Source organism: Lasioglossum baleicum, chromosome 20, assembly GCF_051020765.1.
Source record: "Lasioglossum baleicum chromosome 20, iyLasBale1, whole genome shotgun sequence".
Taxonomy (NCBI): Eukaryota; Metazoa; Arthropoda; class Insecta; order Hymenoptera; family Halictidae; genus Lasioglossum; species Lasioglossum baleicum.
In genome coordinates this window covers 1,840,930-1,858,487 of record NC_134948.1, presented here as the reverse complement: position 1 = coordinate 1,858,487, position 17,558 = coordinate 1,840,930, and the positions used below count along the sequence as shown (strand labels likewise).

The following is a 17,558-nucleotide window of genomic DNA, read 5'->3' as shown; positions in this document are numbered from 1 at the left end:
GAGGATCCTTGACAATTGCTTAAACTCGACGACTGATCGTCGACCTCGATTCTACAGCCCTCGACAATCATCATCCACTTACAAGTCTCTCTTCGGCGGCGACTCGAAGCACTGCTCCCAGAAGAGTGGCTTCCTGGATGTGCGTAGTCGGAGCGCTGACGCGGACAGGGTGCGGGGCAGCCCGCCGGAGGTTCCGACGACACCCCCGGCCCCCAAAGATGGTGAACTCATCCCGCCCCCGCACCTCTTTAGCCCCACGGACGTCTCTGGGAACTCCATCAGCCCCCCACTGGAGCCAGACATCATTACACTGGCCTGGTCCTCACTTTACCGCACATTTCACCCGGATCTCCCCTCGGTCCTTCATTTTCCAGCACGTTCGGGATCGAGGACGATGTCCTCTCTAGAGCCAGGACTTCACCGAATTCACCGGAACACTGATTTCTTGATACTCAACTACAAGGGGGGCCTCATCGAGCTCTGATTGAAGCGCTGCTCCTCTTCCCAGCTTCCAGCCACTCTGAGTCTAGGTCCAGGATTCTGGTCCTCCGCTGGTGTCCGAGTTTCTTATTCAGTCCTTGAAAGTTTCAAGTCCCTTATCCCAGGTCTAGGTGTTCAGAATTCCCTTATAGTGTCCCATGAAGTACCCCTTTATGTGATCAAAGTGTTCACGAGGGAAGATGGTAGTTTTCGGAGGCTGCAGAAGTGTCCGAGAAGGGTAAATTGGCTAGTCCATCAAACTTCGAGTAACAAGGCAAGTTAGAGGACTTTGGACGAGTTCCTGATGATGGAAGAGACTTCATGGAACACACCTTGGACCCATGTGTGTGTGCTGATACTACCTAAATGATCCCCGAGAGCTTCTGGTCCCGATTCTCCAGACTGATTAGCAGAATTACTGAACACTCATTATCACTGATGATCCCAGCTGGACACTCAACACACTGGCACCATCTCGGAACTGATACTCCTGCGTTCACTGTGTTCGATGCACTGGTCACGAACAGTCACTGAGATTTTAATTGTGTCTTAATTTAGATGAACCAGCAGCAGTCGAAAGGTAGAAACGACTAATCCAATAAGCCTAACAGCCCACTCAGGCCAGCTGAAACATCCGGCATACTTGAATCCCCTTGTCACACGAGTACTAAGAGCGAATCAATGCCACGTAGATTTTTGTTTACACGCCCGCCTCCCATTAGAACGATCGAATTTCAAAGGGACTGGCTTCCCGGCTGTAATGCACGCGCCCAGGAGACGCGTAGGCGTCGCGGCGCTCCCATGAATCGCGTATAGTCAAAGCGACCGACCCGCCTTCGTCGATTCGAATCTGAGACCGACGCGCCGCGAAAATTACCGTCGAATAACGCCTGCTAGTCCAATCGGCATCCAGGCCGCCGGAAACGAGGCAATCTCGCCTCCATTTGAACTAACATCGACGCTTCTCCGAATTCGCGAAAAGTCCCACGCCGAACTACCCACCGCTATCCGGACAACGGCAAATTTATAGAGAAATTCAAGCTACATATGCAAATTTCAACGTGACATTTCCAGAACCACCTGACCGATTCAATTCAAACCTTTTGTACACCTTCGTCGCGTGTTTCGCTACAGTTGGTGTCGCTTCCAAAAAATAGAATGAAGAATTTTTAGAATGACGGCGTGACGTGTAGAAAATGTAACATACTTCCGCCCTATTCTTACAAAAAGGTCTGTAACACGGAAAGGAAAAATTGCTTTGAAAGAACTGAGGTGCCAAATTAAAACGATTGCTTTACTGAACGTGCACGCAAAGTTTGAAGTCGATCGGTCTAGCAGGTTTCGAGTAGCACTATCCCCAACTGGAAGTTTTAGGTGAACTTCGAAATCGAGACGAAACTGGACTGTGGAGAGTCTGATTGATTGAATCGAGAGGACTCGACGTATTGTTTACGCTGAATGATTAATATGGCTGCCGGCTTTTCGCAAGAGTGTAGCGACATTAGAATAGGACGATGGGGCATCAATTTCGCTGTTGCCCATTAGACGAACTGGGGCAAGTACCAACTTAACCGAATGAAACTAATTAGGCTAGACCGGCGTACTTGTTGGCATCGTGTCTCTTTATCTTGGAAGTTAAACGGCGTTAAGCTGACACTAAAGTGGAACGTAAGTTTTGGCCGCACCTCAACAATCGGAGTCTACGAAATTTATCGACGGAATCTCGTTAATCGGGAATCGTCTCGGAAAATACTCGAGCACATTTTCAAGCTAAAAGTGCTTGGAGATCTAAGCCAACGATAGACGAATACTAGGAACATTTTTCTAATCACCAATGCTCTTATTCATTTTAGATTATTAGATTTATTATATACAGAGGTGGGTATTATTTGGCGAAAAAAATATTTCAGATACTATTTAATATTTTAGATATTATTTCGCTTAAAGAAAATAGTATTTTATTTGAACAATCTGAACCTCGAAATAAAATATTTCTATTTGAACAATCCGAACCTCGAAATAAAATACTTCCATTTGAACAATCTGAACCTCGAAATAAAATATTTCTATTTTAACAATTTCATCCACAAAATAAAATTTTTTCCTTTATGGAAAGAGAAACAAATGATATCAGTCATACAAACATTGCAGAATTAGAAATATTTTATTTTCATCTACTACTTTGTTTTTTGAAAGTAATTGAGGTCGTGACTCTGAATCTGGATTTGCTATCTGTTTCAAAGTATTTGATACGCGGTTTCTTTGATAAAAGTACGTTTTTCTTAATTCAAGTCTTTCGGAATCAATCGTAATTTCCATTTTGGATGGCTAACAGTAGGAATTATACATATAGTCGCTTGCGTGTTCAGAAAAATCGAATAACTCACGAAATCGAGATTTTAAACTCGTTGGTAAATGAAGTTTCCAAGGTTCGGAATACCTATTGAATGCGAACCGTTATTTTGAGCAATAATAATTAAAATTGAAATTGAAAATAAAGACAAAGTCCAAATATTTTCAATATTCTTAAAATAAAATACTATTTTCAAAAATTACTGCATCAAATAAAATATTTTATTTTGAAAGTTGTACAGATACTGTAAAATAAATAGGATTATTTACTATCTACTATTTAAAATACTATTTTCCCCAGCTCTGATTATATAGAATTATTGGACAATTTAATGGAGATTTTGAGAAGGTCTTGCGTGAGTCGTTCGATTAGTGAACTTTTATTCATTATTCTGGCGATGGTACTTATTCCGCTGGCCATGCTAATGAATTATCCCGGCAGGATTAACGAGCTCGAGGATCCCCGTGGAAAATGGGATGCGTTAACGCGTTATTTCGAAAGAACCGACCTGACTGCTGCTACTGGAATCCGAGAGGGAATCAAGCAAGGAAGAAACGTTCGCGGTTCATTGTCTCAGAACGAATGATCTCGAATTCCTTCGCAGAGTTTCACCGTGCACGAGACGCGCCACTCCGTCCTATGAAACAGCTATCAGGCGACGTAACATTAACAAGAACTGAATTATTCACCGAGAGAAATCATTTCACAATCATTCGACCGTGCCATCATAATCCAACGCTTCCTCCATTCCTCCCAGGAACATTCTCCTACTTTCAATAATTTGTAGAAACGTTAATAAAAATGGTAAAATACATATGAGAGTGTGTTTTATGAGATTGAGGAAAACAGAACGATATTTTCAAAGGTTCAATAGAAAATAGTGACTTAATTATTGCGTATACCGGGGCGGGTGTAATCGAGATTCGCGAAAGCAATTCCCCGGACAGTAGTACGTTTGAAACGTAGCTGATTACAAAATCATCTCGTAATACGTCTCTTTATGCACCGAAGGAGAACCGGAGAGAGAAGGCTGACCTTTCCAGCCATCGAGAACTGACGCAATCCGAGTGGAATCCTCCTCCGAATCTTTTTACAAACGTTTCCAGCTAGCCTATAAATACATTCAAATCGTTTCCGGTCACTGAAAAGGTACACGACACTTCCGATTGTGCACCGCCGTAATTCCTTTATTCCACTGAATCATCCTCGAATCAATTTTCCAGCGGCCGCGGCGCTGATGAATTTTAAATTAGTTCTAGATTGTGGTGTGCGAAAAAAAAATCCAGGAAATAGAATATCCCGCGTTCCCATCGCGGAACTCATGGTGCTCCGGAGTGCCTCGATATTCAGGTCAGTCGAAATTCATATTCGAGATTATCACATTTTTTGACCTTTCAAATTTCCTTCTGTCCAGGGATCTATCGTAAATTTTTTAAATTTGTTTCCTCGGATCAATTTTTTTCATTTTCGGAGTTTTCAATGTTTTACACAATTTTTAGTACCGTCACAGAGTTCACTGAATTGTTTAATGGTCCGATATACGAGCCTTTAAAATTTTTCATTGCTTTATGTAACAATAAACGCCGGTTCCCGGTTGATATATGTCGCCTAGCTAGCCGAACGAAACTGCACGAGTGTTTACATAATAAGGATCTATTAGCGTTTTCGGGTCAACGGGAGATTTACGCATTCGTTTCTCGTGTTGCCCGTGAATCACATCTTCCAGGAAGTTATCTAGTATCTTTCACCGGGTGTTACGTAAATTAACGTTAACTACGATACGTTCGTTCGCGATCGTCCCGTCCGCCTGCGACCACATTTAAAATGCAGATTCTTTTGTCTGTTCAACAGCGAGACAGGTTCGAAGATACCAATCGCAGAACGACGGACGTTATAGACAGCATGTTTTTATGGAACGTGCCAACAATAGATCCGATCCTAAACTCTTGGACTCGGCATCCGGCAAAAAAGCCTTGTACAAACTATTATGATAATATTAAGATAATTTTTGTGAAAATAAAGTGTTTTTAGATGGATATCGATTGTAAATGTTTCTTTTACGCAATATGATGACGATATGATATGAAGATCAGCCGAGGATTATTTCTGCAATTAACATTTTCGAATAAATGTAATAAATATTCTCGTTCACATTTTAGAAACGAATAAATTTTTCAAAATTGAACTCAGCAGCTTGAGTTTTTTTGAGACTTTAGAAGGGTTAGTTTACTAGCTAATGTGTAAATAATTTCTTTTTGTAATTGTTATTAGTCGCCATTACGAAGGGAACAGTATAGACCAAGATTTTTTAATTTGTAATGAGTAATGAGAATTTAAAACATGTATCTTGTAAATCTAAGTGAGTTTTATATATATATGTACAAAGTTTCATTGAAATTGGTTGACGGATGAAAAAGCTATCGGCATTGTAAGATGTAAAAATCTTTGAATTTACGGTTTGCGATTTATTTAAATCGCAGATTCTTACGATTTTTGCTATTTTCAATAAATTACATTTCGTAACATCCTTGATCGATTTCGATGAAACTTTGTACAAGTATATAACTTGCTTAGACCTACCAAAGGCGCCTTCAAAATTTTCATTACAGGTACAGATGAACAATTTAAAAATCGTGACCTATTTCCTTTGCAATTGCGACCAATAACAATTTAGAGAAGAAATGATTTACACATTAGCTAGTAAACTAATCCTTCTAACGTCCGAAAAGAAACTCAAGCTGTTGGGTCCAATTTTGAGAAAGTAATTCGTTATCTTAATGTGTACGAATACTTTGTACACCGACTGTAGATAATTCGTATGGCTGGTAATTCCAAGAAAAATAGAAGATCATTGAACTATCGATTACTCGATACACGGCCTCTCGAGATTTAATTTCACACTATAATGAAGTACCGGGCTATCTGGCCGAGCTTCTTCAGCAACTCTTTCCCATGGGAAGCGGGCTGCGTTGTCAGATAACAGGAAAAATCACTTTCCTATCAGTTACACCGTCGCGATAACACTGTATCACCAATGTATTATGACAAACATTACCCTCGAAAGGCTATCGCGCTTACGAAATACAGATCCTGACGTAAACTGGTGCAAAGTGACATAGTCTATCTGCAGAAGACAGACTGTCTGATGATTCGCTCCGACTTCGAATTGCAATTCAGTACCAAAGGAATTAAATTTGAATGCACCTCGAGCGATTAAATGCATCAAGTGCATCTGTGCAAGAAGTATTCAGATAGTGATCGCGATATCTCAAGAACTACTCGACCGATTCACTTTCAAACTTTCCGTGCAGTTGAAGTACACCTTTCGCTGTAGCTAGTACCACTACCAAAAAAATAAAAAATCTCAAATCTTCTCAAATTTGATAATAGCAACTTTAAGTCGCCATAAATTTGTCAATTTTCCAAATTAAGGGATGAAATTGCAGGAGCACAGTTTCGAAAGTTTGTTCTTTAAGAAAACGGACAAAAAGAATTTATTCCGAACTTTTCAACTAGAATATCCCTTTAAGATCCCCGCTACTCTAATCACCAAAGTTTCGCAATTTTTAATGGCTAAACACGAGACTCGACTTCGACGAGAAAAGTATGAGGGATTGAGAGAGCTTATCAGCCCGGATCGGCGAACTTTGATAATGTCTACGTGCGATTGCTTAATTCGGTGCTTCGCGAAGCCTGCTGAACCACGAGTTAATCGATCCGCTCATTCGAGGAACGACTGCGACTCGTACAACACGAGGAAAACATTTTCCGAAGATTACTAAACATTTTCTGTCGTTAAAAATTGTGAAAATATTCCACGTTAACTTTAATCAACTAATTATTCCAATTATTAATAGCAAAAGGAATTTCTGGACATCAAATGCCAAGACTGATTAACGCGGAAACCAACTTCCAAGCAGAGAAGCATGTTCGAATTCGATTAAATGCCAACTCCAGCCAATTAGCCTGCCGGTGATAGTTATCGGACTGTTGTTTCGTGCTAATTGTTATTAATACGAATATTCCATTCCACAAATGACCGACTAGTAATCCGCACTGGCCGGCATTGGTTCCTCTGTCTCGCACAAATGCACGTACACAAAGCAATCGTGTTTCAATTATGTCCAGATCAAGAACCTACTGCGAGGCACACTGGGAATTTCTCCGGGCACAGTTACATGTAAACCGAATTTAATTCGACTTGAAATTAGCTCTCCACCGGCTGTTATTTTCCGCTCTAATAATCGCCACTTAGGACTGAATTATTTCAACGTCCACCGCGGCGGATACTTGCACGCATAAGCTGCACGCATCAATTTTCATTCCAACCTGAGGGACCTTACACGGTCAATTTACTATAAATAAAACATTCGGACAGTTGGATGGGAAAATATATCGCGAGAAGCGAATTAACACGAGGTCATCAAATCAGTTATCCGGGGCACCATAAAATAGAAAATGTTTCGAATGTGTCGGTCAATTTCCGAGACTCGACAAAATGCACTGTAATGTTTCCGTTGCACTGCATTGCACCATGCAGTCGCGAACGATTGCTCGTCGACGTCACAGAGTTTCCCAATTAGATTGAAAAATCACGTCGAATTATCTTGTAGCATGGATACGTTACGAGGAAGCACTTAAATCTCGATTATCCGTTAATCGGTGGAATCGAGTTCGCTGAACACACCGAATCCATCGATCAATTTATTCTTTGCCGGGAACGTAACAGGCGAGGAGCGTGTACGCGAGAGAGAGAGAGAGAGAGAGAGAGAGAGAGAACAGGAGAGACAGAGAGAAGCGTACACGGTCGGAGAATCGATTTCAGCGAGGAATAGTCGGATTTCGTCACTGACGACCGAGAGAAGCGCGACGTTACGTCTACACCGACGAAACGAAACGTCTTGATCGAGTTCCACGTCAACTTTGAACGATAAGCCCCGTTCGTTTCACCGATACAATGCACGACACGCATGATAGGGGACCAAGGAGATTAGGGGAATTCGAGTACCGAAACCGGCACCCTTCCATGTACGATGATAACGAGAAGATAGCGACCATAATACCACTCGACAACTCCTACACACGGGTCTCCATAAAATTACATATTCCGACGAAACTAACATTCCTATCGCGATGAAACAAAGTGGGGATTAGTCTGCATGAATAAATGCATCGAAAACGTACTATAAATTATTTTCGTAACTAGCTCCGTTTGCGAGGAAATCGGCTTTGAATATTCAGTTGGCCGTAAGTAGAATTAGTTGACCATAGACAGACACAGAGTTCGTTTCTCGGAAACGAAACCATCTACGAAAATGCTTCATTGCGTATTATCCATGCAGGCTTTCATGCAGAATAATCTCGACTTTGTCTCGTCAAGGTAGGATCGATGGTTTGTTCGGAATATGTTATTTTATGCGTGCAATTTCCTTGGAAAAATTGTTATTTTGCTTTCAGGTGGAAATGGACCATAAAGATGTACCATATTTTATTTCCGGGAGATGTAAATGCTGAAAGTGTTTATATGTACACCCGGTATGCAGGTATAGTAGATGACTCGGTGCATAAACGTGCAATTTATGCTGTGGCTCATAAAGTCACGAGTATGAAGCGCTCACCGACTCCATCGAATTATTGCGTCAGTATCGAGGAGCCTAAGGGCTTATGGTTTTATAAATCTACGGGATCTCTATACAGTCGCGACACGATTTACAGGGTGATCGCGTATAATTCCCGAGAACGAAGGTTCCAAGGAATAAAATTTCATTTTTTATTTGTTTAAAACGCGTCACCCGTTGTGCATCGAGGTATTCGTGAATTTTCCGATACGGACGCGAACATGTGCAGGGATACGCATTCGCGGAGTTGGACGTGGATGAATTTACAGCATGTGAGATCTATCTAAATGCTCGATGATGACGGTCCCGAAGGCGCGGACGAAAATGGCCGCGGCCGATACTCGTTAGGAATGATTCCGTGATTTTCAATCTCTGGTTTCTGGCACGCACCTGAACCGACGAAATTATCCGGCGATCTAGTCGCTCGAAATCGCGGAACGGGCGTGTGTGTCATCAGTCGTCCTGATTGCAATTTCCGTCCGGTCGCGTCAATCCCGACGTCATTATACCAACGATGTCGTGACAATGACGAAATCTCCGATCCGGCCGGTGATTTTCATCATTTTTTTTCCCCCGACTGAATGTCGCCTCGTTACGTGAGTCGACGATGAATCTATTCAGAATTACATGAGTCAAGCATTATTTCGCCACGGCGAGACATGCTAGCATCACTTCGATCATTTCAGTCGACGGGCAATATTTTCTTTCTTCTTCGCTAGGTCTCACTATGCATTGAATATGAAACACAAGCAAGTACAGTGATTACTAGACTGCGGATCTTTATGCAAAATAAAATATGTTCGCATTGATTTGCAAGACACAGGAGCCAAATAGAAATTGATTTTGTCCTTAAATCTTCTTGACTCGTCGACTGCTTTAAATTATATGTGTCAATTTTCGTCATAAATTGCATAAAATCCGCAGACTACTGTAATAAGAGAAAGAAATCTCCGATCACGAATAAAATATAATGACGCTCAAGGTTTGGCAAATCGCAGCGAATTAATCAGAGTAAGTGCAAGCAATTCTGATTAGATTCTGCGGTTCCCATTCATGATTTAGTCTACGGTGAAACGATTCCCTCGATGGGTTTCTGATAAAAGGGGTGTGGCAATTGTTAAGTGCTCGAAAATATAGATAGGAAAGGTTCGTCTAGCTCGTCACGTGAATTCTGTCACGTACCTTCGTCGGATTTTATACAATCAATACGTCACTATCCTCCGCGTACGTCAGAGCTGTAACGCAAACTCTCATCGTACAGGCTCGCCAATTAATATTCGTTCTACTCCACGCTAATCACAGCTTCGCAACCAAATTGCCTCATAATCTTTCGTTAACCACCTGCCACCATCGCTAAAATTATTATTCAGCTTCGAAAATGTGTGCATTAGCTATTCCGGTTATTGGCAATAAATGTTGATGAAGATACTCTTGAAAACATAATAATCAGAGACCAGAACCCACTTTTCGACAGAAATCACTTTACTCACGACCCAGTAACGTTGGCCAAGAGGAACGCGACCCTTTGAGAATCAATTCTGGATCCCACTGGGAAGACGCGTTCGCGAACAAGACCTAAAGCGCAATTATCGAGATTGGTTAGCAAAGTTCTCCAAAATCAAACCAATTCCCCGATAGCTCGGGTCTACTCGCTTAATTCCGCGATCCTCCTCTCGTTCAAACGGGAGTTAACGCCGACAGACTGCGGCGCTGCAGTTTCCGACTAATTTCGACGCGCTGCAAACTAACCAGAATTCCAGACCATTTTTTTCCCTCGGAAGAAACTATGCAGTCTAATAATTGAGTTTCACCGGAATCCACGAGAGCACTCCATTGTCTATATCACTTCATTGTTGAACAAATTGGACGCGAGGAGAAATTGAAAAGTTTTCCGAGAGGATCGCTTCGCGCTCCGTTATCAAAACATTCATTAATTCTTCCAATGGATTCGGACACAGATGTTCGAATTTGATTCTTCGTTTGCAGCTGAGAAATGACGTGGGCACGGCCAGAAAAAGTCTCAGCGTTTTAAAGAATATTAATAAGGGTGCTTCGGAGTTTTCGGGCAATCGGATAAGAATGATGCAGGGGGTCGATTAAAAAATGTTTTGGCGTTTTGATGAATATTCAGAAAGTGGGTCGCGATTTTGTGCAAGTGCATGTAAAAACGAGGCGGACTGACACACGGACAAACTCCATAAATATTCAATGTTACCCGCGACACGTACGCTGCATATTTATGAAGCGTGTTTGGTCTCGCGGAAAATAGTACAAACTCCAGAGCGCCGATTCGAATTCAGACCGCGACACCGTGTCCAGATCAAAAATACAAGGGGACGAGACATTCGAAATAGGCACGTGCATATAACGGGCCCGTTAATTGTCCTAATTGGTCGGTGGTTCTGTCACACGGTGACACTTACACGGTGCTCGTGTCAATAAACTCTCGGCAGTCTGTCTCTCGGGGAGGATTTGCATTCGTCCTTCGAGCAACACCTCTCCGGATACGTCGAGTGACAAAAAGTCTAGGCGCCTGGATGTTTGTCTCGTTATGCGAACGGAGACTACAATCGATCATAAAATTACCGAAGGAGCTGGTCGAACGTCTCGCTTTTTGTTCGTCGTAAATAATATTGATTTATCGACTTGCCGGGTAAATGACGAACGAGTTCGACTTTATACAGAGGGACCGCGACAGAAAGCGCTCGAGAGAACAGCTCTTTGATCACCGTGTGTCCAGAAGTCGGTAAGCTAGTTTTTTCAATATGGAAATGTTAATAAAAATCGCATGGAAAAATGCGATTCGAGTTCTATCGAAACCGGTTTATACGGGACCGTAATTATCGATTTGATTCTTCACGGACAGCGAGGCACTATTTTCGACGTCAGCCCCCGAAGCATCCTCTCCAATATTTCATGGTGAATGATCAAAGCAGTTCCCTGCTGACCAGCGTGTCAATTCTTTGACACGCGATACTCTTGCTGTCCCTAACTCCATCTGCCTAGAATGATTCCCGGAGAGAGAGGAATATCGCCGCAGCATCCCCCGAGCATCATCTTTGCTTGCTGTCGCGAGCCCAAACATCAATTTCTCATCCCGAAACTCTCGTTCTCGTGGACCCATCAATATCTACCGTGGGAAACAGCCATGATCGTAAAAATTCTTGAAAGTCTGCCCCCTCAACAGCGCACCCTAACTTTCGCTTTCGTCAAACGAATTCTTAGCCCGTATCATAAGTGTCCCCTATGTTCTACGACGAGCCAGGAGGATTCCCACTCGTTAAGAACACGATACCGTAGACGAAGAACATCCAGAGTACCCTAAGCGCGATCCCAGTCCGATCCCCTACGAACATCCTCACAAATCCCGAAAAATCAACACGATCTCCACAGACAGCTAGCAGACACATCAACTCCCACTTAGGCGAACTGATCGTATCCATACGGTCACGGAACTCCCCACTCCGCGGCGTTGCCAAAGTTCGTCCAGCCAGTCCCATTGAGCGATCCAATCGGCCGTGCGGCTGATCACCCTACCCCCATCACTATAATCCCCGGCGGCCGGACGAGCCCGCCAGCCGATTTTCGGTGTCACAGGATCGTACGTCACTCGCCGCGCCGGTGGCCATAGAATGGTCACGCGAGTCGGGAACGCGTCATTGTTATGGTCACGCGACAGACCATTGGTTATCGACGTGCCATCATCGATCGTGACCGTGTTACAAGAACGCGTGCACGTCTGTCTCTCGAAAAGAATGGGACACTGTCAACCGACAAAAAGAAACGGACGCCTACGGATAAAAGTGTCGGCGGGCTGGCGTCGTCAGACACCTCGTGTTCAACGCGACGTCCAACTGGCCAGGGTGGTCTGGTTTTGCCGAGATTTCGCTGTGTGCTCGCCGGAACCGTGGGGGAAGGGGCAGAGCCACGATTTGCGCGGGAAACTTGCGCGTCGTCCAGTCTATTCTCTCACTTCTCCTCGAATATACAAGGTGTCCCTGTCGAACAAGGCTGCGAGAACATTTATTCATTCTCTGCACCAGTGCATTTACTTATTTTATAAGTAGAATGCGGATCTTTATGCATTTATGGGGAAATTAGCTAAGGGAAATGTGAAACAATCGAATATACCAGAAAAATCTAACAATAATGTTACGTTGCTTTCAATGTAAACACGCCGTTTCAGATTTTCAAGATTTCAGATTTTAATTTGCTTAAAGAAAATAGTATTTTAAATAAGATATAGAACTTCGAAAATAAAATATTTGTATTTTTTAACAATCTGGACCTCAAAATAAAATATTTCTATTTCAACAATCTGATCCACGAAATAAAATATTTTACTTTTTGCATTGTTATAATTAGAGTGCGGATTTTATGCATTTATGGCAAAAATGGGCACGTACAATTTAAAGCAGTGAACGAATTAAGAAGATTTAAGGGCATCTGTGTATTAATTTCATCTTCGTAAGAGACGATTAAAAGAAGAAAGAAATTTCTATTTGGTTGCTGTGTTTTCCAATCAATGCAAACATCTTTTATTTTGCATAAAGATCCGCAGTCTAGTTATAATGCTCTGAGAAACCGTATAAACATACGGTCTATCTTATGTATTGAACCATTATTCTCAGCAATAATATTTAAAATTGAAATTGAAAATAAAGACAAAAAATACAAATACTTTCAATATTCTTCAAATAAAACCAAATAAATTATTCTATTTTCAAAACTTACTGCATCAAATAAAATATTTTATATTCAAAGTTGTACACATGCTTTAAAACAAATAGGACTATTTGTTATTTACTATTTAAAATACTATTTTCCCCAGCTCTGGATGAAATGAATTTTTATTTAACTCCTGTTTCTCACAAGTGATGCAGAACATCTTTATTTTGCATAAAGATCCCCAGTCTACTTACAAGTGAAATTAATGAATCAGTCTCGGCATTTCTGCTGTCCGAACGAGGCTACACCGTCTTCTGTATCTTTAGAAATTGTCGCTCACCCGGTATACGATCCAGACACCGTCTTCTTCGTTCTATGCGTCGCTAACACCGTCTACCTCCGTGCCTACACACAGCTGACTGCGTACGTGTTCCTCTTTATCCCCCACTTCTCTCAGACTCATCTTTTTCTGCCTCCAAGACTAGTTTCAGATTCCCTCGCATCCGAGCCAGGTAACCTAGGACTCCTTTTAGCATCAACCACGAGATTTCCGATCTTTTGGCTATACCTGATCTTGTTTACCTTGGTGGGGGATCTATATTCTTGAACTATCCGGTTCATTGTATTCCGAACACGTAGCGACACATTCTTTGTGCAACCTCGGGCTGGCTTGAATTTGTGGTTTGGGGAGTTTTTGGCTGACAGCCGATTGCTTTGGGAATACTCGAGTAGGTTTCGGCAGGCAATTGAATTCTTTCTTGTTTGTGGACATTCAAGTGGACGGGTCAAAAATCAGCCACATTATTTTTAGAAATGCTTTCTGTAAATGATTTGAGAGAAAAATCGAATGAGACTCCAGTGAATGGTACAGCAATTTCCGATGATTCCGCGAGAGTCAATTCCCGGTGTCAACCGAATGGTTTTGTACACGGGCGAGAAGTATCGAAGTTCCGTGCTTTCAAGAATTCTCTGTTCCCTCTGTGTCTGTCGCGGCATGTCGCGCGCGTTGCTTTTTATTATCTTCGTGCTCACAGGCTCTTTTTACACGTCGAGCTTCTGCCAGATCACCGCTCCTTTCAAACAACTTCTTCCCACTTTTATCCCCGGCCATCCGGTCCTTTGAACACTGTCACTTTTTAACTTAATGTTTCGATACTTCTCGGCTTCCGCTGCCTTTTCTTTCGCTCCGCTCTGTCCAACTCCATCTGCGTCCCGTTCAACCTAGATTCCAACCTATCCCACGTTCCCGAAATATTTAAAACCCTGCTCGAATCTTTTCCCAGAAAACCATTTCCCAAGCGGTCGCATTAAACATTTAAATATCATTCGCGTTCGCGTTACATCACTGCGCCGAGGATTACGTTTATGCAGGTACAGCCCGTCTCAGAAGTTAGCGTTTGTGAATTCAAACATTTTAAAAATTTTATGAAGACTTGATTCGACATATTTTTAATTTCACGAAGCCCCACTGGTGTCTATTAAGCGTTTCAAATGCATCAAAAACTTTCAGAGTCGAAGTATCGAACATCGAAGAGAGGTTCAATATTTTTTGATGCGACAAGAACCGTGTAAATAAATGATTGGTGAAAGGGAATATTATATCTGGCCAATCGCAATATCAGTACAGGATTGAAAATCGCCAGGGAAAGCGTCGATCGCTGTAAAATCCGATTCGTAGAAATCCATGGAGGCACGCACGAAATTTTATTGCAGCTGTCATTCAGTCATTGTACCGTTCGACGAATAAATTCATTGAATGGAAAATGTCGGAGAGCCACGCTGTGAACGGCGCGGCACGGCGTTCATCGAAAATCCAATGAATTTTAATAATGTACACCCTCGTCCTCTCTGTCTTTCCGCTGCGTGCCACGGCCGTCTTTGGTTAACGCGAATTGCTTGAAATGTTTAATAAACAGGTCTGCTGGACGTGTTTGATCGGACGCTTCAAATTGCGTTCACTGTTTTATTGGAACCCGTACGGACCTCTCAAATTTTTATTGGAACCCATCCGGACTTTTCAAATCAAATTCAAAGACATCTACGAAAAAGTAAATTGGAATTTTTTACGGGACTCTTCAAAACCTTACGCTAGGCCACCGACAGACAATTTTATTAATACTCAATCCCATTCTTGATAATTCAAAAGAATACTCACTAGCATCCAATACGAAATAAAATATTTTTTAATAATTTCTCGAAACATTTCCGAATATTCTGAAACCCCGATGAACAATCTCATCTTCCACATTTGCATCTGTAAATTCAATCACTCAGGACACAATCAATACCAGCACGAATTGCTCCACAGTTAATTAATTAATTCTGGTTTACCATATTACTTATTTCGCGTGTTATTTGTGTATAGCGCGTGCTACACACCACTGACAGATTTAATTTTCACTGGATTTTGTTTAGAAGAGCATCGGAGGGAACTCGTGTACTTTTTTTGCAAAGGGGAAAGAATAATCGAGACGACTCGCCGGTTCGACGGGAACAAGTATACTACATTGACGAACAACGATTCGCATGACGGTAATTGCCACGTACACAATGAAAACACGGTGGACACCTATAGACATCGAAGCTATTCATAACCGACTGTCTTGACGTCGAACAGCAGTAGTTATTTTAACGAATGCACCAATCCCTCTTAATTCCCTGGATATCTTCGAGTGTAACCTATGTCGGCCGATCGGAAATTGGCGAGCCGAGGAATTCGAGGCGATTATGAGTCAGTATCGCCGTCAAGGTCTCAAGACACTTACAACTTAATGCTCCGTAATGATGGGTCACGATAAAAACGATTGTGATAATTTCTGACTACCACTAACCTCGTGACGATTTCTTTAGCAACTGCATGACAAATTTCCTCCACACTGAATTCTGCCCACTTCCAATGATTTTATTTCTTGTAATGTTCGGCTGCTCTTTACTTTACCGGACTCGAAATTTGCCTTTCTCCTACAAATTATGATGTATTTGTATGTAAGCCAGTAGGTTTGTACCCGGGGCGGCTGCAGATCGAAGTTTCGATCCTGTAGCATCAATAGTTCAGTAGTTATGCTTGTTTAAAGTTGAGCAATCTGCAGTGTTTTTGACAGGTAAGGTTTCCGCCATATTGGTTTGTAGTGATGGTCGCGCGCCGCTTACCGAGTTAGTTGGGGATTGGTTGGCGGTTCTGCTCGGTAAGCGGCTCGCGGTCGTCACTACAAACCAATATGACGGAAACCTTACCTGTCAAAAACACTGCAGATTGCTCAACTTTAAACAAGCATAACTCCTGAACCATTGATTCTACAGGATCGAAACTTCGATCTGCAGCCGCCCCAGGCACGAATCTACTGTTACATACCAAATACATCATAATTTATAGGAGAAAGGCACAAATTTTGAGTCCGGTAAAGTAAAGTTTACCCTAATATTTAGTTGATTTAATTAATTCGCCAAAAATTGAGCGAAGGGGTTAATCTAGGTTCCGATTCTGTGAATAATTTAATTCTTCACAACTTAGGTCTGATGATACATTTAAAAATAAGATGATCGAGTTGAAGACTCGATCTTCTAATTGAGAAAATGATTAGAGGTTTTCGAGGGCACCTTGTGTATAAAGATACCATGCAATCAAGACTTTCTATTGCTGTCAACAATTCCATTAAACTGTCACAAGGCTCTGCGGAACGTAGTAATTAACTAGACTCGTCCCATTTGATTGGTCTCATTATACGGGGTCAAGAGCTGCAAAAAGCTCTCGTAAATAAATAAATTGCCGAGTCAAAGGAGAAAGAGGCACTATCGGAATTCGTTCCGCTCGACTGATTTGTCAACTCCATCTTAACGAGTGTACTAACAAGCACATTCTGATCGCATTACAATCGTATTATAAACCGTTCGATGTCGTGGAAGTATTTTCACGAACAGGTCGATGTTATTCGGAAGAATGATGAGAATACGTGGAGAATCGCTTGCGTCAGGTGTGGTCTGCATCGAGTCTGTTCAGATCCTGTCAAGTCTGAATGAGGCATCGAGTCTGGTCAGGTTTGCACTGTGCATCTGTGAATTATGTTTGAAATGTTCTATACGGTGCGAGCTTGAAAGCCAGTGTGCATTACAGAATATTGCGAACGTACAATACGGAATTCGCTTAATTTACTCAGGGGATCGCAATTAATGTTTGTATAACATCCGGGACGATCCATATTATTTTCAATCATGCGCGCATCGGTAGGAACAGCGGAGTGCAAGGTCCGGTTCCGTGCATCCCAGCTCGTCCGCATAATCTCGTCACAACAGATGGAGTAAAGTGAATACGCCTCTACCCACGGTATCGACTATGTTTGCACTACTCGAGATAAAAATATTTGCACGCGGTGCGCTTCCACTCGCGTGCACTCACGTTGCATCCGTTGCACCCAGCGAAAATATTTACCAGTCCAGCTATG

General features: G+C 42.2%; 1 protein-coding gene across 25 annotated transcripts in view; it reads right to left on the bottom strand.

The window, feature by feature from the left end:
• Positions 1–17,558, bottom strand: part of Dnc (phosphodiesterase dunce) — a 393,758-nt gene that overhangs the window by 56,856 nt on the left and 319,344 nt on the right. The window contains exons 1-2 of one of the 25 annotated variants that reach the window (XM_076444525.1): positions 11,989–16,208; positions 83–1,105 (exon numbers count right to left, since the gene is read on the bottom strand). The exons of 23 other annotated variants lie outside the window; for them this stretch is intronic. In XM_076444525.1, the coding sequence (XP_076300640.1) occupies positions 83–306 (224 nt within the window). In that variant the 5' untranslated portion in view covers positions 307–1,105; positions 11,989–16,208. Of the gene's footprint in view, positions 1–82; positions 16,209–17,558 lie in introns of those variants that run through there. One more of the 25 variants, XM_076444524.1, reaches the window with a different exon arrangement.